This window comes from Leptinotarsa decemlineata, unplaced genomic scaffold (genome assembly GCF_025532065.1).
Source record: "Leptinotarsa decemlineata unplaced genomic scaffold, Ldec_3_MD MMD2_tig00026328_RagTag_RagTag, whole genome shotgun sequence".
Classification (NCBI taxonomy): Eukaryota; Metazoa; Arthropoda; class Insecta; order Coleoptera; family Chrysomelidae; genus Leptinotarsa; species Leptinotarsa decemlineata.
The window spans coordinates 18219004-18242878 of NW_027412688.1; the positions used below are offsets into that span (position 1 = coordinate 18219004).

Consider the following 23875-nt stretch of genomic DNA (forward strand, 5'->3'; position numbering starts at 1 on the left):
GCATTGTGTTCAGTACACAGTCACAAAATATTTTTATTGAACAGTCTTAGGAGTTCCTTTTCGTATCACATATGAGATTGTTTGCTTAAATTTACTTGATACTTTGGAATGGAAGTCTTAGTTGATGATGTTTAATCAACATTTTTTTGTCCTATCTGTATATTAGTGTGAGTATTGCGTCGCAGTATCTTCCACTAGTTTAGCATAATCAGGTTTGTAGTTGGAAATTGCCAACCTTAAAGAATCCAATGTATGAGCGTCTGTCAAGCGAGAACGGTGTTTATTTTTTGTTTGTTTTAAGTAGGAAAATGCTGACTCACATAAATATGTTGAACAAAACACGAATGAAGTTGTTCAACACATTTCTACAAATTTGGATATTTTTCGTTGGAAACCAATGCCCAGATCGCGTCGATCGCGATCGACCGGTTGGCCACCCCTGCTTTATAGTATGTTTGAAGGTGATTGACAATGTTTCATGATGAATTTCGTTAGTTCGGACTTCTTTTGTCTGATATTATATAAAATGATTTAAAATCCCTGAAAGAACTAAAAAAAGAAGAAATTGAAAATTAAAGAAGGAGAATAAAAAAGAATAGCTGAGAAAAAAAGACAATTATATTAAGCATAAAACTTGAAATGAAATAATAGTGAAACGAATTGAAAAAAAAAATATAAAAAAGTTAATTCACGATGCGACGTTTCGATTGTTAGTATTCACAGTCATCTTCGGGTGGGTGATGACTGGACCGATTCCTCTGCGAGCTGACTATTTATAGGTCATTCGACTACTTTCACTTATCTCTCTGCTTTCCTTTTTCAGTTTCACTGGTTTAGTGGGAAATTACTGTTTGGCGGGAGTTGGCCATTTTTCGCTTGATTGGTTTCCATATGTTGTGTATCTCTACGCTAGCTTGGCTGAATACATTGTTGGATAGAATGTATGTGGCTCCTTTGAATTTTCTCCTAAACCAATGTTCCTCTTTGTGTATGATCTCAGCTTGGGGCCATTCGATGTTATGTTAATGGGTCCAAAGATGCTCTGCTATTCCTGATTCGCTTTATAGTAATTGAAACTTTGATCAAGAAACTTTTATTTTTTTTTCATTTCAGGGTGGCTATCCAGCAAAATTGAAAAAAGTCCTTATAGTAACGGCCCCTTTATGGTTCAAGGCGCCTTTTAAAATACTTCGGCTGTTCGTACGAGAAAAATTGAGGGAACGAGTATACACAGTATCGGTGGCGCAGCTGCCAAGTCACATACCTCGGGAATCCTTGCCCACTCAACTGGGAGGCTCCCTAGACCTGGACCATAATGAGTGGTTGTCACACTGCATACTGTCAATGACTAGCACAGGGCCTGAATCACCATTGTCGCATTATGGTAAGTAGTTACGTGTGGTATTCCACATTGGTTTGACATTCTATAGGGTTTTTCTGAAGAAGTCATTGAGTTACCTGTTACCTGATCATCTTGAAATATTAAGAATAATAATATGATAGAAAGGTACATCACTGTTGTTACAAGCTGATTGGAATATTTCATTCCAAGGGTGTGACTGACATAAATCTATTCAAACTGAATTAAAAAAATATTTTTAGATTAGCTTCACAAAGGCTATACTTTTCTCATATCTGTCTCTGTATCTGTAGAGTTGGGAGGGAGAGTGTAATCCCACAGCACTTAGACCACATGTGACCCATTGTACATCCTCCCGAGGAGTTGTTCTCCTAGGTCATCGTTCATCCTGTCCTTTCCAGGAAGGTGGACAGGTCACTGGGAGACATCTCCTTTATATCGGCAGGTGTCTGCCAAGACTCGCCGAACACACACTCTCTTATTGACGATAACTCCAGGCACTCGCACTGGACATGCCTGACAGTCTCATCTTCCTGTTCACACATCCTGCATAGAGGTGTGTCCGCTAACCCCATATTGTGGAGGTGTTTTCTTAGTTGACAGTGGCCAGTCAGAAATCCTACTATTAGGCGTAGATTTTTCCTGGTCATCGCCAGATTTTTCTTTGGCGCCAGCTTCCCAAGGTCGCCCAAGGTGATTCTGGCAAGATTACATCCTTTGATTCCATCCCATCTCTTTAAGGATTGAGCATGGGTGTAACAGTTGACTAGTTCCGCAATTGTCGAAGTCATCAAACGGTAGGTGCCACTGGGTCCCACCTCAGGATAATGTTATTATCTACTGAGGCTTTGGCTAAATCTTGGTGACACTCTAGTACTAGCCCTGAGGTTATACATTGTCTGTTCAAGGCTTATAGGGCTTGTCTGCTGTCAGTGCAGATTGTTATGTTTTTGCCAGAAATTCCTTTATTGCTTATTACTTTTGTGGCGATTGAGATACCAGCCAGTTCTGTTTGGACCACGCTGGTATTTCCTCCCATTCCCCACTTAATTCTTAGGTTTAGTGATCTGGGGTACACTCCACACCCTGAGCCTTCTCTGGTTGAGCCGTCTGTATAAATCCGTATTGCATTTACATTATCTGACTCTATTTTCTGCTTAATTTGTATTTTTTAGGGTTTATTAAACACAAATCTGGGTTCAATTGCATCGCTTGTTGTCTGCAGCAGAAGTTGCGCAGTAAGCGCTTCCCGCCATAGGCCCAGCTTAAGTTGACCCATTCCTACTTCAAAGTTTACACCAGCCCTACGCAATCGTACCATGGCCATTAACGCAACCTCCTTAACATACAGTTCCAGAGGTCCAGAGGGGTCAGACCCGTGATTAATTCCATTGCCGCGGTTGGTGTTGTTCTCATGGCTCCTGTGATGTTTAAACAAGCCAGTCGCTGTATTTGATATTAATTTTTGGATGGCCGTTGCTTGTAGAATTTTCGGTCCCCATGCAATGGCTCCATCACTGTTGTTACAAGCTAATTGGAATAATTCATTCCGAGGGTGTGACTGACATAAATCTATTCAAACTGTATTTATAAAAATGTTTTTAGATTAGCTTCACAAAGGCTACTTTTTCCATAATCAATATCTACAAATAAAAAATGTCAACTGGTACTTGATCCTGTAAATGATTTTGGAGTTCTCTTTGGCACGAGACTTACTTTCAAGACTCATATGATTCTTCACACATCTCATCGAAATGTTTTTTACGTTAAAGAATTCGTTTGTTTTGCAAAATAGGCGCAATACCAGTTTTTTTCAGCAACTTCTCCAGTCTCTTTTATACAATATTTCATTGGACTTTGTCTAATTTTTTGTAAAGTTTTAAGCAGACCATTCATTAGTACGACCTAAAGGGCAAAGATAATATCTTCTTTCTGAATTTCTATATTCACTTGATTGAGTTCGCGAAACAAATTGGCCCAAATAGTTGAATTAAGAATACATTTTAAATTCCTTATAGTAGCTAAGAAGTGACCTGTCTCGTACTTAGTTCCTGGAACTAAGGCTTCCACTACTTCCGGCAAATTATTTCATAAGGCATTCACAGCAATATGTTTCGCCAACCATCTCTTCTGACTAGATACTTTTACATTTGTTTTAACATATTTTTTTAAATATTGTCACACATAGTAGTGGAACCAACATTAAAGCAATATACTTTTTGAATCAGTCCAGTTGATAGCTTCCTGGCATGATGAGGCAGAAAGAACAACACACACGTTGACCTTGCTGTCCGAGGCATAGGCCTTGACTTGCCGCCCGGGGCATAGACCCCGACTTGCCGTCCGGGGCATAGGCCTCGGCTGGCCCCCCTAGATCCAGGCCTGATTAAACCCACAGTGGAATAAAAAATTATGCTAGAAAAATGTTGAAATATGTTTTATCCTTAACTAGCTGTCGCCCTTACGAACGACAATCTTCAGAAATAGAAACTTTTACGAGCTAAGGATTAACAAGGCGTTTCCTTGTAATTCCTATCAGGGAGTTATCTTTGCACACTAAATATTATTTCAAATTAGTCTTTATATTTTGTGTGAACTTTCAGATGTATAATTTTTATAATTTTTACGGAAGTTCTGTTTACTCCAAAGGAGGCGCTATGTGCAATTAATGCTAATGGCTCAACTTCAATCAGTTCCGGGGTGCAGTATCACGAACTCATTGAAGAACTCTGTTTCTTCAGAGTGTACAGTTAATTAGTGGTTTCAGAAAAACAAACTTGAATTAAATTCTAGTCACACACAAAAAAATTGTAATGTCAATATTTAATTCCTATCATACGGGGACTACCGTAAAGTTATTAGACATTACATTGGAGAAAATTAGGTTGACATCCTCATATGGAGGCACTAAGGAAAAAAATTGCAAATTCTATTTTTATTCTTGAGCAACTTAGGAATGTTATCTATGCATCAACAATGAAAACCGTATATTTTTCTTTATTTCATTTAAAAATAAACTATGGAGTTATCCTATGGGGAAACTTTCATCACTGTATTAACATTTTTAGACAACAGAAGGAAAGTCTCAGATTATTGAGTAATGCGTCTTCTAGAGAACATTGCAAAACTGTATAACTCTATACACATGGTATGATGCTCCTGCCAATTTTTTTCATTTTTAATGCATCACAAATTACAAGTTATCCGCAAATTCTGTTCTCTCAGGATTCGCAGTTACATTCATAACTACAACACTATGCAAATTCAAATACCCCATTTTAAAATTTCTATAATCTGTAGAACTTACTTTCTCAGCAAATGAAAAATCTCAGTTCAGATAAATTCAAAATAAAATAAAGCAATGCCTCCTTATAAAATGTTTCTGTTCTCTTGAAAAATTTCAATATGCCAGTTTCCAAAAATTGTCTTCCTTTTAATGAACTACTAGATATTTGATGTTATACACTCAATCACTTATATTTTTTACTGTTTTTCCAATTTCAATCATCTTTCTTGTTTGCGTCCTTAGTCTTATTTTTAAACAGTTCAATCTTCAATTGTCTGTGTACTGTCATTATTTATAACATTTATGAAATGCATTATTCATCCTTTTGTTCAATCGACTTCCTCAACCTTGATGTAAATTCTTTATAATATTAAAGGCTACCGTATCACAACATAATCAAAATCAATCATATTGCTATGTTTTTCCCGTGGGTTTGTTTTCCAATGATTGACTACACTGAAAAATAATCAAACATAACTTTCTTTCACTTTTAACACAACCAACACTTCAACTATTATTCGAATGTCTATCGCCTTACTAGATCGCTTCGCGTACCGCACTGTAACTTCCACTTTACTATCTCGATGGGGGAGTTGATGGCGCTTACATTTGGCAATCGAAGGCGCTGGAACATTCCTCGGAATGCTATCTAAGCCGGTAGCATTATTCTCGCTACATCTAGAGCAGCAGTGGACATCGTACATTCGCGCGCTCTTAGCTACGTCACGATTGGTTTATGGCTACCAGTGGCGGCCGGCGTTATTTTCTTTAACATAATTTACAACAATATTGAATCTGTTTTTACAAAAAATTGAACTACACATTGAAAATTTCAACTAGTGACGCCAAATAACTGATTTTTATAGGCAAATGTTGATACCTTAGATACATTATTGCAATTTTCGTAGGCATCTCTTTTTTTTAATGAAATACTGTCAATGTTACCCGCTGATGATGTAGCTTTCTGAAGGTGAAATAAATTTTAAAATTGATCAAATAATTTTCTGATTGATTCGGCCGTTACTTGATGAAGATCCATAGTAATTTCAAAAACTACACCTCAACGATTTGATCTCCACAAACTTTATTTGAGAAATATATCACAACATGTTTCGCTAAGACATTAGCTTTTTCAAGTGATTTGAAAAATCACTTGAAACATGTTGTGATATATTTTTCAAATAAAGTTTGTGGAGATCAAATCGTTGAGGTGTAGTTTTTGAAATGTGATTTTTCAAATCACTTGAAAAAGCTAATGTCTTAGCGAAACATGTGATATATTTTTCAAATAAAGTTTATGGAAATCAAATCGTTGAGGTGTAGTTTCTAAAATGATCAAATAATTTTTGGCACATCTTTTTAGTTATAATAATAATTTTGATAACCTCATAATTCTCATAGTAACAGTTTTCAGTGTTTTGTTTTTGTGAATGAAAGAAATTATTTCTGATAATGAGAAGTAAACTATTACTCAAAGATGAGAAATAACACCATTATTATCAACGGAGAAATTTGTTTGTTGCTGTGTCAAGTTCTGACAAATGTTTCGATAACTTTTTACTATGGAATATACTTTTCTAAAACAAGCACTGTTCCCAAATAAAACAGGTTTTTCCGAACCCTCTATTAACAATAACTCTCCAAAGCCAAAACTTGTAATAGTTATGGATTTACGAGGTCTTACCTTTTAACCTACGATTCCTGCGATTTTTGCAGACTTTTGTATGCTTTATACAAGATAATTGCCATTTTTATTTCCTACCCTCGATAGCTTTTATCGTTTTCTATAGAAAAATGTTTTCAAAATTCAGTGACAGAAAATAATCATTCCACAATAAATCTTCAGATCCTTTTGATTGATTTTAGTTTGATTGTTATCACAGTTCAAATTAGCTTTCATTGGTTTCAGATGGTAAATCGCCATCACCTCAAAAACGGGCCTCAGCCCCCAGCGACATTGATATTTCTGTTTCGGGCAATGGAGTAGATAGTTGGGCAGAAGAAGGAAATCTGAATCCTCCAAGTAGCGCTTCCAGTGGATTTTCGGATGATGATTCTTTACATGGAGATGGAGCTGCATTGACAGCAACTCAGTTAGTTGATTACGTTAGAGATAGAGGGCGATCTGGATTGATGCAAGAATATGCTGAAATAAGGTGAGAAATACATTTCAAGTTCTAATTCCACGTTTCTTTCCTGTATTATCTCTACAATTTATACATGTAAAATGACTTAGTTAACATTCGAATTGAATTGAATTTGAATTTATTTATTGAATTAGGATTCCCTAATATACAGGTAAGCTAACTTGAAATATAATATAATCAACAAAATGTATATAAATAATACAATTTTATATACGTACATAATTTTAACTCAATAAAAAGGAATTTTTCAATTTCCATCATGAATATATTTTAACAGTTCGCTCTTGAAAATCTTTAATGATAAAATAGATTTAATTGAATCAGGTAAATCATTGAATTAGACAAAACCTTTAAAAAATAAACTGCTCATACTATTTCTTGTATTTGTTCTATTTATATGAATGTGGCTGTTGTGCCTAGTAGAGTGGTGATGAATGTCCTTATTGAAAGTTACTAATGATAGCAAGTATGGTGGGGTCATTTTATTTAATATTTTATAAATGAAAACCATGGAACAATAGAATAATCTTTTGGATACTGAGAGCCATTGTAGAGCAGATAGCATGGTAGAAATTGGTGTATACCTATTACATTTTAAAATTATTCTCATTCCTCGATTTTGTAGTTTTGTATTTGTTGCACTTTGTTCAAATTGAAAGAGAATAAAATAGATGCACAGTAGTCAAAATGGGGTTGGATTATTGATTTATATACCATAATTTTTGTATCTGTTGATAAGTTATTGACGATTCTTGAGAAAAAATTTATTTTTTTTGCAATCTTTTTTTCAATATATTCGAAGTGGTCGTCGAATGATAAGCAATTAACAAGTTGAAATCCAAAATACTTCACTGATGTTACTATTTCTATACGTTCATCTTCAATTTTTATATTTATGTTGTTCGTATTTATTTGATTATATTTGAATTTAGTAGTGATTATCATTGCTTTTGTTTTTTTAACGTTAAGTTTCATTTTATTGGTTTTCAGATATTTTTCTACTTTCTCTAGAACTTTATTCATTCTGCCAACAGTTTCTTCTAAATTTACTCCAGTACAGGCCAATAAGGTATCATCTGCAAATAAGTTGATGAACTCACAGTCTGTAAATAATTGAATATCATTCAGATACAGAATGAATAATAGGGGACCAAGCACACTACCTTGTGGCACTCCTGTGTGATTTGTTATATATGATGAGAAATAATCGTTCACACGTACTCTCTGTTTCCTATTTGATAAATAATTACTTATCCATTCATAAACCATCCCCTCAATTCCATATCTTCTCAGCTTCTGAAGCAAAATACTTCTATCAATCGATTCAAAGGCCCTTTTAAAATCTAAAAAGACAGCTACCTTATCTGTTTCATTAGTAAATTTAGTAAATGATAACTGTAGTGCTGTTTCGCAAGAATGTTTTTTTTGAAAACCAGATTGATTGCTAAACATGATTTGATTTTTGTCAATAAACTCTAATAATTGATTATATACTGCTATTTCTAAAACTTTATTGGCGGTAAGGTATTAATAGGTCTAAATTCACTTGCTTTTATAGTGTTTGTAACTTCAGGTATGGGTATAATGGTACTTATTTTTAATAATTCGGGCAATTGACCATTCTGGAGGGATGTATTGATTAAATTGAGGATTGCATAACCAGCTGTTTCAAATACTTACTTTAACATTTTAGAATTCAAGATTCCATACCCAATTATATCATTCAAATCTCTTAAGGTAATCAATCTGAAGGTGCTGAAGGACAAATATAAATTATTATCCAAATTGAACCATGGTTCGGAATTCTCAATACCTTGGACTATATGTTGGATGCTGTTTACAAAGTATATGTTGAAAGTTTCGGCCATGTCAGGCTCACCTTTTTTAGTACTTACTACCCCTTCAAATTGGATTAGGTTAGGAACTGTATGATCATTACTATTAACAAGGGTTTTTTAAGGTTTTCCACATCAAGTGGGAATTATTCTTGTATCTGTCTATTTTGTTATGATAATACTGAACTTTCTTTATTTTCAATGAGTTAACCACATCTTTTCTCAATTTTTTTAAATTTTCCCATCTAATTATTTTTAAATTTTCATCTCCCACCGTAGTCACAAATATTTTATAGGCTTCATCCCGTTTCTTGATTTTGATAAAAACTTCATTGTCAAACGAAGGAATATTGTTTTATTTGTATGGGAGAAATACTATTTACAATATTTGAGCATTTTTCGAGAAATTCTTCATAAAGTAAATTAACATCTATAGAGTTTATAGACCAATTACAAGAAATGAGCTTATTCTTAATTATACTCAAATTACTATCACAAAGATTTCTTTTCTTTTGAGCTTTCTTTGTTAGATTGACTAAAGAGGAAATTGACAGAAATAATTGAGTGGACAGTAATTTTTGGCGTTAAATGAACATTTGAAATTATATTATCGTAATTATTCAAAACCAAATCTATTAATGATTGTGTATCTAGTATCTTTCTAGTAGGCTCAGTTAGTGTTTGATTTATACCATAGGTTGTTAAAATATTCTTGATTTTTTTTGTATAGAAACTTTCTTCTAATAAGTTTAAATTAAAATCACCTACCAGAATAAAACTATTGTTAGATGACACAAGCTTCTCGCAAACATCCTGTAAATCTTCTAATAAAGTTGCATGAGAACTAGAAGGTGAATGATATAAACATCCAATCAACCATATTGAAGATTTGAAGTTAATTTTAACAATTTTACACCAGTAGTTCGATTCCAGTATGAACTTCTTAAAAATAGAAAATTCGAATTTTTTATTTATATACATGACAACGCCACCAGTATGTTTGTTTTTTGAATCACAACGGATGCAAGTATAATTGTCCATTATAAGTTCCACATCTTCAATATCCTCAGTTGTTCTGGTTTCACTTAATAAAATTACTTTTGGATCATAACAAACAATACTTTCATGAATTTCATCTTTATGTTTCAGTAGGCTTTGTGAATTGAGGTATATGATATCACTGTTCAACTGTATATCAGGGTTATTTACTGTTTTTTTCAAATATGCCACAGTTGATTTGACAGTTCTCACATACTTTTTCTATTAACAACAGTTGTTACTCATAATAATATTTCTCTAGAGTCTAGACTTTAGAGAGTATTCGGTTGTAGATGTATATTAGTTTTGGTATTTTGTGTATACCGTTTTTTTACGTTACTTCCTTTTATTTAAAATTTTTAAATTTTTTGCTTTCAATCAATCTTCAAAGAATTCGTTGGTTGAATAAGTGTTAGACTTACCACTATATCTCGCTAAGTTTTTAAACCACATATTAGAAATCATAAAGATGTTACAACTATTGCAACTCCACTTATTGAATAATTTGATTGGGGAAGGTTTGCCCTCATAATTCAATTATGACATATGAATTTTGTCAGGGAAATATACCCTGAAAAATTATTCAATATTTGTTCAATGTTATGATGCTTTCAGTTTCAAAAATAGTGTTGGTCTAATTAAAGTTACTATTTATGTACGAGTATAACAAGGAATTGAATAAAAATTGTATAATTTATTCAAACCATGATTTGTCAGCAAGAGTTTTCCTCTTAAAAGATGAAATATATTTCTTATTGATTGGAATAGTCAATCTCTTATTTTGATAGCAGATGTGATAATACATTTTTGGAAAATGTGCCACACCGGGGCTTCTACTGCTAGCTCCAACCATTGGTTGAATTTGGTAAATGCCATTTTTTTATTAAAAATCGAACTAGAATTGGGTGTATCCGTACATCATACTCTAAAAAAACTTTTTAATAGAGACCATGGTTGCCAGAATTCACAAATAAACTTCAGTTTTGATATCGAAAAAGTACACTGACTTCTGAAATTTTTATAAATACTTTCTAAAACAATTATGAGGCATATCCTCCGACAAAAACCACCTCAAAATGGTTTGAATATATGAGAAAACTTCCTTACTGCTAGGAAAATGTGAAAATCTTGTTATTTTGAACGAAGGAACAAATATAACACAATAATATGATACTTAATAGTATCATAACTTACTCAGACTGCTGAACCTAATAATCATAAGTCTTTGGTCAAATGATATTTCCCAACTCTCAAACCCCAAGATCATATTGGTTTGCTGCAACAGGATTGAAAACTTGGTCTAGACAAATACAGAAGGTTGTCATTTTTGAGTCATATTGTATCTTCTCATGGCACATGATTCTCGGACTCAATGATCATTTACTTTATGGTGTGAGTGGTTATTGGTTAATGATACTAGCGCCCCCTTTGAAGTAAACAGAACTTCGGTAAAATTTATAAAATTTATACATCTGAAAGTTCACACTAAATATAAATACTAATTTGAAACAATATTTAGTGTGCCAAAGATAACTAACTCTCCCTGGTAGGAATTACAAGGAAAGGCCTTGTTAATCCTTAGCTCGTAAAAGTTTCTATTTCTGAGGATTGTCGTTCGTAAGGGCGACAGCTAGTTAAGAAAAAAACATATTTTAGCATTTTTCTAGCATAATTTCTTATTCCACTGTGGATTTAATCAGGCCTGGATCTATGGGGGGGGGCAAGCCGAGGCCTATGCCCCGGGTGGCAAGTCGGGGCCTATGCCCCGGGCGGCAAGTCGAGGCCTATGCCTCGGGCGGCAAGTTCAACGTGTGTGTTGGCCGTTTGTGTTTACTATTTAGTACTTGTCGATCATATTAGATATTGGACAATGTCGTGGTCAATCTTATGATAATGGGTTCAATATGGCCGGCAGCTATAAAGGAGTACAAGCTAGGATCGCAGAATCGAAAGAGGTGGCCGAATTCTTACCTTGCTTGGCTCACTCCTAAAATTTTGTAGTTGTTCATTCTGCCTCATCATGCCAGGAAGCTATTAACCTATTTGGACTGATTCAAAAAGTATATTGCTTTTTTGTTGGTTCCACTACTATGTGTGACAATATTTAAAAAAAATATGTTAAAACAAATGTAAAAGTATGTAGGCGAAACATATTGCTGTGAATGTCTTATGAAATAATTTGCCGGAAGTAGTGGAAGCCTTAGCTCCAGGAGCTAAGTACGAGGCAGGTCATTTCTTAGCTGCTATAAGGAATTTAAAATTTATTCCTAATTCAACTATTTGGGCGAATTTTTTTCACGAACTCAATCAAGTGAATATAGAAATTCAGAAAGAAGATATTATCTTTGCCATTTACGTCGTACTAATGGATGGTCTGCCTAAAACTTTGCAAAAAAATAGACAAAATCCAATGAAATATTGGATAAAAGAGGCTGGAGAAGTTGCTGAAAGAAACTGGTATTGCGCCTATTTTACAAAACAGACGAATTCCGAAACGTAAAAAACATTTTGATGAAATGTGTGAAGACGAATTACAAACACTCGCAACCCGTTCAACTATTTCCTAAAGAAAAAATTATGGTATTCGATCGAATCGTATCAGAAATTGAAAAAGCGTTTGATTGTGGCATCATGTTGAATTTGAATTTTGCTTCTCTTAGTAGTACTAATAATTTGAAAATGTCAATTGAAGAACTGCAGAAGTATGGAGCAGCTCTGGCTTGAAAATACGAGCGAGATTCAAGCACCGTTGAATTCTGCCAGGAACTCAATGTTTTTAAAGAGCAAGCTCCACTTTCATTTGGTGATATAGAAAAGGCAAACGATTTCTATCTCTTACAACATATCTATGCGCATGATTTGCAGGAAACTTTTCCTAATATTTGTCTTGCTCTGCGAACTTACTTTACGCTTCCTACTACATCTGCAAGCTGTGAGCAAAGTTTCAGCAAACTATAACTAGTTATAAAAATTATTTGTGATCTTCTCTGAGCCAAGAACGCTTATCGAGTCCTGCAATCTTAGTGATATAAAATCGAATCGCATACGAGTTAAATTATGACAAAGTCATAGGTTCATTTGGTGAACAAAAAGCTTGAAGAGTAAAATTCACAGTATTCAATAAGATGATGTGGTGCTGCAGATTTTTCAGGGTTTTCCTGCAGCTGATGAAGAAAATGCGCCACTGGAATCAAAATGAAGTCGCCCTGGAGCGCCAATTAATTTTTATTGTTGTTTCATAATTTCATGATTTGTATTTTGGATTTGTAATAAGATATTTGATTTTTATTTTTATTATACATATTTTTATTATAAATCCTATCCTGGGCTACGTATAAAGTATATGTCCTACACGTTCATGTCTATATATCTGTAAATATATAGGCTTAACACAGAAATAACAGCGATGGATGCATTATTTCCGAAAGGCCTATGTCCAAATGTCAATCAATTAGTGGACATCTGATACTGAAATATAAAGATGATAGGTAAAAATAAATATAATTGGGCGGGGGCGGCATTTTTCAGTTTTTGCCCCGCCTAAAAGAAATTCTGCAATCCATAACCACACCAGTATTGCAGAATGAAAGTTGACCTTAGTTTTAGGTCACTCAAACTGTTATGGTTTTAAAAGATTCACTTGTTCTAGTGAACCCATTTACTGAATTATTTGATACTTATGAGCTTATGGCCTTATATTACTTCTTCATTTTTAGGTTGAGGCCTCCTGATGGTACATTCAACATAGCTAAATCAAGAAATAACCTGCCTAAAAACAGGTATACTGACGTGTTGTGTTATGACCATAGCAGAGTGATTTTATCTGAAGTAGACAATGACTATGACAATGATTATATTCACGCGAATTTCGTCGATGGGTATAAACAAAAGAATGCATTCATCAATACACAAGGTGAGAATTGTATAATTGTATTTTAACAATATTTCTAATTGAACAATACACTTTCTTTAGAGAAATCCAGATAAAACTTACTTTAGAAGGATCAGTATTCATTGATTTGAAAAGTTTCTGAAATCGTTTCATTAGGCAGTTCACAAAATATTATTGAACTTCAAACAGAAATCCTGTGCACTGTGACTAGTATTTCTCCACTTCTTTTCAAAGTATATATTTGAATGGTCACTGTTGAATGGTGGAATTTTAGCATAAATAGTTGTACAGATCCAGAAGAGAGTTGAATAATGTAGGGCTATAGGGACTGTTATATAACAATACAAAAACTAAATCTAGGCTTACCCCCAGTTCTAATACAATACTTATGAGAACTGATATACAAGTCCTTAGAGAAACCATAATCAGCTCACATTTTATGTCCAGAAGAATATGAAAAATATCCAACAAGGACATGTACAGGAAGAAAGATTGTTGGAATGGATGAAAAAATCTTTCAAATCCCCAGGGATTTGAAGGAAATGAATAGGTCAAAATCTCAAATCGACCCTTTATAAATATTTGTAGAACATACATAGAAGTTATTTTCAAATACAAACTGGAAGAGAATGTCCTTCCAAAACAACTACTTTCACATGAACATTGAATTATTTGAAAATAACTTTTTTCTATTCGGTTAATAATCCAAGCATTCGTTATGGAATCGAATCAGATATCATTCCAAGAAACACTACTTGAAAGACTATCATTCTCTATGGCGGACTTTGAAAATTGAGAATAAGACACTTGTCTTATTAGCTCATCAGCACTGTTCTGGATAATATTACAAAATAAAGCACTAATTTCATTCGTCACATTATGACTTTGTGTCACGCAATATGTCAAAATTTACTCCTATTCCTATGGCCGATACTGAATCAAATGAGCATATGAATGTCTTTACATATTGTCATCGTGACATGAGTAGAGTAAATTATCTAAAAGAAGAATTCGTTCAGGCCAGTCTCAACTCACCTACATTGTAGAATAATGGGCTGACACCTATCAGAAAACAACTACTTATCTGGCTAATACCACGAAGGGCGTTGGATTATATCCAACAGGGGACGGTGAAGGATTCTTCACAGAAGTAACTCCTGCTATTGCTGTTGGCGATACAACTTCCAGAATCGATTTTCAATTATTGGAACACACTTGCAGACTGGTTTCGGGCTATTTGGCTAGTCGTTAGTGCCAGGTAGTGTCATCACAAGCATGAAGTCTTATGATTTTCTATAATTAAAAATCGAATTCCTTTCAGAGTATCATTCCTCGAACAAGGCTGAAGCAAATGACAGACAATATATTTGTCATCGCTCCATCTGCCTGTAAACGAGGTACTAATCAAACACATATTGGAATCGCCGAATTCTTCATACAAGTATGCCACCTTACTTTATGTGAAGTTGTTTTTTCTTATCATCCTGCAAATGTCCAGGTACTTCATGGCTCTAGTATTATTTGTATCTTCAAGTTCATTGTGATGGAATTGGCCGATACTTGATGAAAATCCATAATTTATTCAAGTAACACTTTATTGTGAGATTTTCACAGGACAGTTTACAAAACTGCAATAGGTGTTTCATTATACTATAGATTCCTCAAGTGTTTTCATAGTCTATGAGTATGAAGCTATTGAATATGAGAAGGTATTATTAATCAACCTCTGACTTTATGACATTCTGTTTTTTCTTAATGAAATGTACAGCACTCTGTTGAGACCAGAAAGAACGAGTCATTTCTATAGAGTATGATTGTACTCGGGCAAGAATTCAAAGAAGAATAATATTGGGGCACACTATGCATAGTCTGCATTCATTATGCAGAAAAAATCAGGAAGCATGATGAGTTAGGTTAGGTCTAAGTGAGTGGGTCTATTCGACCCTCCACCGCAACCAGCAAGGGCTTATTGTGGCTCACACCTATTCACACTCAGACAAATAAACCCAGCTTCTTAACGAAGCCGATTAGTTTGTATGGTGAGTGGTCTTTCAGGTCAGATGGTGAGAGTACCGATCTGCCGAATTCTAAGAACCTGATTTGGTCCCCAGCAGGGCAGGCACAAAGTATATGCTCTGCTGTTTCATCATTTTTCAAATAGAGGCGACACACACTGTCTTCCGACAGTCCGAGTGTCTGCATATGATGATTCAAGCTTTGAAGGGTGGATAAACGCCTCCTGGAATATTCTGCCAGAAGTCCATAAATCTTCTTGCCATCCAGGTGTTGAATGTTTGTTTGGCAAAGCCCAAAACGATGCCAATGACAGGTTCTGGTCCAATGAAGCCGCTTGCAGCACCCTCCTTTGTAAGAGAGTCAGCAGCTTCATTACCTTCCAGGCCAGTATGGCCCGGAATCCAGACCAGAGACAATCTGTTTAGTCTTCCTATCGAGGAAAGTCGTTTTTGGCAATTTGCTACATAATGGGAGTCTCGTCTCTAACATCATGTGAAGAACTGTTTAGGAAGTCTGGAATCTTAACCTTGCCATGCCTTTATATATTCAAACTTATCATAGTTTTTAAACAACAACAAAATATCCCTAAGAATCAAAATGTCCATCCACTACCATGAAACCAGAAATAAGAACAAAATATATCAGCCATTTTGGAAGATGGTTCTTAATGAAAATCACATAGATATCAACAAAGTGTTATAAATATCTGGAACTATATTCTGACAAAAATAAGAGAATTGAATTGATATTACTACGTGGTAGAAGGTTGTCATGAAAAATGAGAATTAAAACTTTCTATGTTTTTATACCACTTGTATTTGTAACTAATGTTACTGCAGTTTCGTCCTACAAGAACATTTTCGAATGAATACTCGTACAATAAACGTTTGAAAATGTCCTTGTATACCACTTATACATTTTGAAAAATGAGAATGGAAACTTGTACTGCATATAATGTTTCAGAAGTCGATCAAAAACATTTACATATTTTAAATTTCAAAACTCCTTTGACATTTGTCGAGGAAGTATGAGAGAAGAAAAACTGCTTATAGATTCAAATTTCTTTCCAATTCTGAGAGGCCTCTGAAACGTTAAGATAAGTATCTATATAATTTCTTAGCTATTTTTTTGATATGCAAAATTATTAAATACTACAAGTCACTTATCAATAGAACATTTTTCTTTTTGAAAAATACTTGGAATTTATGCAGTAACTATAGGGGTGAACTAAAAAGTTTGCATCTTCCACACGTATATAAAGTTTTCCACTATAATTTTCATATTTCTCGGATTTCGGAAAAGCGTCAATAAGAATTGTAAGTTTATTATCGAATAAGCATGCATGTTAATTGACTTTATTATTTCAGGACCCTTACCGAAAACGACGACAGATTTTTGGCGCATGATATGGGAACAACACACATTAATAATAGTGATGACAACTAGAGTAATGGAAAGAGGGAGACTGAAGTGTCACCAGTACTGGGAAACTCAGGTGGATGGTGAAGTAGTTTATGGTCAATTCATAGTTAAAACGTTGGCTGTGGAAACAGATCCGGATTATACTGTGTCAACAATTAGCTTAACAAATAGTAAAGTGAGTATTCCTATTGCTTTTAGTTTTATCAGAAACTTGTATTTAACTTGCAATGTTTGTTGCAATTGTTGAATTTAAAAGCAGATATCCTCAAACCAACTGAGCTGAGGTGAATGACATAATTCTGCATTCAATATGTCAGACTAGTTTTTAATGCATCTTCATGATGGGTTTCAATTGAAAGGGTTTGCTGAAAAGGATAAGAAAAATAACATGACGTCACTCTTGAGTCCTGTATGACGGAGCGTCCAAGATGACAAAGTAGTTATTTTTTTTGCGTTTGTGTGATATGGGTATCAAATATTTGCTTAAAATACGAAAAACAAAATGACGTCACTCAACATCCAATATGGCAGACCGCCGTAGATGCATCTTTTATGAAATTATTCAAAATGGCGACATACCATTTTAAAGAGTTATAACTCGGTAAAGGTTTGGGATAGTTTGGTGTTGCTCGAAGAAAGGTTTAAAGGAAAGACCTTACAACAATGATGCATTAAAAGTACAGACTGAGGAACATTAAATTAATGATAGATTGTTGGTAAAAGACATTTTTCATATTCTCTGAAAATTAACTAAATTTTGAACCAAACCAATCAATACATTACATTACCCAATTTGTATGATGTCGCGATATTTACGTGTGTAGATAAACAATAACATAATATGTAACTTGATTTTGAAATGAGTATTTCTAAGAAGTGTTGTTTTTTTAACGAAAATGTCATGGCAAGCTTTTTTATATCATATAAATTGTGTAATTTGTATTTCATTTGAAGTTTTCCTTTTTTTTAGAGCTTTTTTATCCTCTCAATTGAATTAATTTTCCACAATTTAATAATGTATGTGCTTTTTGTGGTATGTTGCGGAAGTCAGAAAACAAATATTATTTTCAGACCGATGAAACTCGGGAAGTTTCACATTGGCAATTCACCTCGTGGCCAGACTATGGAGTACCACATTCTGCCAAGGCCATGTTAGAATTTTTAGAGAGGGTGAGGCGGAAACAGGCTAGTATGGTGGTAGCTTTAGGTGATACGTGGGCAGGACATCCAAGGGGACCTCCTATTGTTGTACATTGTAGTGCAGGCATTGGAAGAACTGGTAAGTGTGTTGGCATATTCCCTTTTCATTTTTTTGAACCCAATAGAACCGTTGAATAGTAATTACGACACATTTTATCTTAGAAGTGAGGTGCGTTTTATGCTGGAGGTTATAATTTTATGTTATATCTACATAAACTCAACTAACATAAAATATTTTTTCTTCTAATCACTTGATATCAATTTCATCATGTAACGATATCACTTATCAGAAAACTCTGTCAATGAGATTTATAAATCCAGTCAAATAAGTTAAGAATAGGTAAAGATGATTGTCTGATATATTGACTTACCAATATGTCTATATATTATGTGTGCCAGAATTAGTGTTATAAGAGGTGCGATGGGCTAGACATTCTTGAATTTCATTTTAAGTTTGTGAGATGAAGTTAGGTTTGGTGAGAAGTGAATTTTCAGAATACTTTCAGTTTTTGAAAAACAAGTCAGCCTTGAAGGCTATTTTCTTTTCAGGTAACATACCCTTTCATGTCGGTCCCTCAGAATGTAAATGAGAGCAGTGCTTGAGAATTAAAAACAATTACTTTGCAAAATTTAAGATTTAGTCCCTTTGATTAAACAAAATAAATTGTATGTAATCACAAATAAAATTTGATGAACTTTTACATTGATCTGCATACAGTAAGTTTATTCACAACCTGTCCGTATTATCTACGATGCCTAAATTTAATTTGTGAGCAATAAGTACAATGTATTTTGTTCAATATAAAAATTGACCGTTGAATCAAACTAGCTAAGTCTTTCTGAAATTTGTTTTAGATCTATAAATTCTCAACTTTTATTTAGACGTATCATGAACAAAAAGATTGACTTGTTTTTTTTAAACGATTTTTTTTTAATACTGATTTATCGCCAAGAAGAACTTGATCTCATGATCGTAAAATGAAATTCAATAATTTTTGTGTCCATCACACCTCTTGTAACAGAAATCCTTGTTGATATATCGGCATATTGCTCATTCATTTTTTTACTGTCCATAATAATTAACATCTAGTAACGGGTCAATCCATTCATAAGTTCATTTTTTGTCGTGATTCTAATGGTTTCGCTTGGAAAATAGATACAATATGAAATACTATCTCAAACAACAACAAAAAACTCTGATCAAATACCAAAAATTTTCATTTCTGTTCTCCTAGTCATGCAGAAGAATATATCAGTAACTGTACTTTTCAGGAACCTTTTGCACCTTGGACATATGCATCTCCAGACTAGAGGATATTGGAACTGCAGATATCCGTGGTACAGTAGAACGGATACGATCGCAACGAGCTTACTCCATCCAAATGCCCGATCAGTATATTTTCTGCCACTTAGCTCTTATAGAATACGCTTTGATGAAAGGTCACTTGCAGTCGGCGGATCTGACCGGTTTCGACCAAGGTGCCGAAGAAGATTCTGAGTAGGTGTGTCTCGACTGGGATAGAAAATTTCGTATGTGAACGGTTAGTTTTCAATATTTCTTTGATGGACCACTTGGATGGAAGAGCTAAAACTTTTATCTTGGCGGAAGTACGGCAGGTGTCTCTGTTAAAAGCCTGGTGGATATTGGAAACTGACTATTAGATACTTCCCAACATATATCTTTGGATTATTATTATGATTATTGGTATTGTTTCCACTTCAGTTCCTCACATATTCTCTCTCACCATTTGTTTGCTCATGAAGTGAAAATTAACACTAACAGTATTAAATTGTTCCCGATAGGTCAAATCAGAAGAGCTGTTATTTTTCCTCCACACAAACTACTGATCAGACAAATATCCAGAAATGTGTCACATTTCTGTAACTCCTATTGTTCTTCCTTGTTTGGAAGATGTAGATTTAAAAGACATGAAATATATCCTCACTATAATTGAATCAGAAGCTCAGTTACTATTTCAATATCAGGAAAAAACATTTATATTTAGTAATGGAGAAATGAATATGGTATTACATCATACCTCATCATACACTAATTTTTCATTTTTCAACTTTATTTCTTCTCCTGGTGAAGGTTCTCCATCTCTGCTGATCGATCTGTTTCACTTCCTTGCATGCTAAGTTTTTATCAGATCTTTATTTCATATGGGAGTGGAGTTTTTTGGTAATGCAGATTAACAAATTTTTTCATGTTATCACCAGAACTATCTATTGTACAAAAAATGGGTTATTACCTTTTTCTGTACTATAAAATTTTCTACAATAGTATGGGTTGAAATCCGATTTTTTGAAAACTGAATTTCAACCGAGTATTCAGAAAAAAAATTTGAAACTTTGAAATGATTTGCTAGAAAATTTCAGGGATCACTTTCCACCAAAAAATTAATGTAATATATAAATTCAATTGGACAATTTCAGATTAAGTATATAGCTTCTAAAGTTTAAATAAGTAAAATTGAATTTTTGGTTCAGCTACTTATTTGGAAAGCTTTGTTTATCCTTTGATTTCAAATTGAAATTATTCTTTTTACTCTTTATCATCTCTTCTGGTTTGAAAATTTTAAAAAGGGGCGTGGTTATTTGAGTTTCATCTGAATGGAGTGAGAGGAGGCACATAAAGGATGTTTTTATTTAATTTATTGCTTGTAAAATTTCCTAAACCTTATGGTTTTTAATCTTGTAAATATTTGTTGAAGAATGTGATGAAGAATTGTGTATCGTGGTTAGTAATAATGTGATTCATTTAGAAGTATTTTCTCAAAGTATTTTTCTAGGATCTTACGCCTCTAGATTTTATTAAGTCACTACAATTTTTAACATATCTTTCTAATCTATGTAAGTAGACGATCAGATCAGGGGTAAATCTAACCTTTTTTTCTCAAACCCTTCAATTCTCTTGGTGTTGAATTCTAGAATTGTTATCAAAATGCAGTAAAAACTGAAATTTTAACTTATAGATTGTTTGATATCATCAAATTATTTCTAAACGAATTTAATTAATATTTTTCAGTTAAAAAAAAAACAAATCCTACAAGAAAACAGTATGTGTTACTTCTTTTATTTAGCGTAAATAATAAATGAATCGTTTTGACATTGATTTCTGTATGTTAATATCGATGGTTACTATTTTTTAACTGGAAAGAAAGGATTGCCCCTGTCTCCTCTACTGATGGGTCTGTTGTTAAATTCATAGATTTTATGCCGAGAATGGGCAAGAAGGAATTTGTTGTAAAAGATTGCTACTAAGTTTTGTCTTAATAATTCCCTTGCTCATTCATTCTGACCAAGCATTTCATTAAAATAATGTTGGGAATTTTTCAAATAACTTCGAAATAATATAACTAAAACTGTAATAAATGTGTATAATAAATACTTATGAATGAAATTTTACGAGGGGCCTGAAAATTATCTGGGATTTTTCTGAGATGGGCAATCAGTCACACAAATCATTTCATCATGAAAGTTGGCCACTTAATTTACAAGAACCTCGTATAAAGAAGACTGTCCAATTTTTTATTGAAAAAATAGTTTGATATCTTAATTTACACGTCTATTTAATGAACCCCATAGTTGTTAAAATGTGATTGATTTTGATTAAGTTTTATTGCTGAAATTGTAATTATTTATAAAAATATGTGTAATGTAAATATTGTAATCTTATTTCCCAATACATATGCTTTTTGAATCCTTTTTTTATTCAGAACAAGATTACTGAAAATATTGAATAATGTTAATTGATGAAGAAGTTCAAGTGAAATTGAAGATGGTTTCTGTCAAACAAAAGTTTTTTAAATATTGGGTGCCTGGGTGCTTTTAAATAATATTAACGAAGCATTTTTACATTTTCCACAGAGTATCATGCCTCTTTTGTAAGGAAATTGGAAGAGTGTGAGAGAAATAAGTGAAAAATGTATTTGAAATTAATTAGACAATTGAAATCGAGGCAATTCAGAGAGGTGAAAACTTATTACTTGAATTTTCAAAACGTTTAATTCAGCCTAGTACCCCTATTAGAACGTAAGCTCATGCTAATTTTTTTGAGGTCATATGATCTCTTAAAATTTTAACACAGGACGGGTAAATTTGTCAAAAAGTTTTTTACTGCTTTCACAAATTCAAATACTAATCATGACAGATCTTGTCTAACCAAATCCCATATAAAAAAATCCAACAGAACAATAGGAAAAATAACCCCTTTACGTGAGTCATAAAACCCTGTTGGGCTTTCATAAAATTCGATCTTTGTATCAACAAAAGTGATTTATTTTGTCATGTCATACAAGTTTTGGTTTTGGTAAATGTAAGATTAATTCCTACCCCAACGTTGGTGTTGAAGATTATTTATTCTTGTTGGGCATCGATTCCAAAATAATAGACATCTTAGATTCAAAAAAAAATTAAATCATTTGATACCCTATGGCTATTTAATTTTTCATTTTATTTCAAATTTATTGCTTTAAAACCCTACTTCTCTGCAAAAAAGATATTTGGTAATTTATTATTTTACTTTTTTCAAGCATGAAAGGATAATAAAAAAAATACGTCATACATTTTCATATCAGGGATTTCAGGTGGTAATCATCTCTTATGTGGATTCAATGATCTCCCAAGTTCATTTGAAACTTTCATGATAACAAAAAATGATAAAAACTGATGATGCCCTGTATCTTAGTTTGCACATTAATTAAATACCAGGAAAAAATTAATGTCAAAAATGTTTAGTTGTACAAATTCATAGTGTTTTTTGTGACTGGTAATTTAGTGAATTTTCGAATTTTGAGTTGTCATGTCTTTGTTATTGATGAATATATTTTTTTAAATTTTGAACACAGCAACTTGAAGGCACTCAGACTCCAGTGGATCGGTACTTTGTGAATAGCTAATAAAAATTCTTTCTTCAACTTTGAACGCTTTGTGTATTTTAGAATAAACATTTAAAATTTTGTGTCTTACTAGATCACTAATTAACAAAAATCAATGTTGATAAATTGAAATTTTACAGGGGCGTTTTCAATCTAAATAGGTATATGGGAGTCATTTAGTGATAATATATCAAATTGAAATATTAATATTTGTAGTTTTCAAGTTTTTACTTTTGTGCTATCAATGCTTTTTTGATCATGATCTCGTTTTGTTTTGATTTTCGAAAAGACAATAGATACCTTGAACTGACTTCATTATAACTGAATTTGTGTTTTCACAACTACAAATTAAGAACTCAATCTAAACGATACTGAATTTTTCGCTATACAAGCAAGGGTTGAAAACTCAATTATTTGGAATCCTTGGAAATGCATAAGCATACGCATTGCAGATGTAACCTGCTAAATGAAAATCGATCTCTAGTTTACTCACCGGTTTTCAAATTAGCGTACCCACATTGTCATAGGTAAATAATATTCAGGTACTCAAGATAAGTACCTATAGTGGTGTTTAGATATATAAGAGCTAACTAACATTATCAATTATTTTTAGTTGTATTCGTTTGATTGAAAATGTTCTTATAGGACGAAACTGCGGCAACGTTAATTACAAATACAAGTGGTAAAAAAACATAAAAAGGTGTATTTCTCATTTTTCATGATAATAATTCACCAAGGAACCAGTTACCTGAGATTGCTTTCAGAAGTGAACAACACACTCAAGAAATGTCAAAATTGT

The 23875-nt window shown here is 33.3% G+C and overlaps 1 protein-coding gene across 1 annotated transcript in view; it reads left to right on the forward strand.

Annotated features, from left to right (window-relative positions):
* The window catches only part of Ptpmeg2 (Protein tyrosine phosphatase Meg2), a 133281-nt gene extending 111382 nt beyond the window's left edge, over positions 1-21899 (forward strand). Inside the window, exons 4-9 of the mRNA XM_074182199.1 lie at positions 1114-1384; positions 6556-6802; positions 13383-13579; positions 16942-17171; positions 18068-18275; positions 19469-21899. Of these exons, the coding sequence (XP_074038300.1) occupies positions 1114-1384; positions 6556-6802; positions 13383-13579; positions 16942-17171; positions 18068-18275; positions 19469-19698 (1383 nt within the window). The 3' untranslated portion in view covers positions 19699-21899. The remainder of the gene's footprint in view (positions 1-1113; positions 1385-6555; positions 6803-13382; positions 13580-16941; positions 17172-18067; positions 18276-19468) is intronic.
* The last annotated feature ends 1976 nt before the right edge of the window (positions 21900-23875 follow it).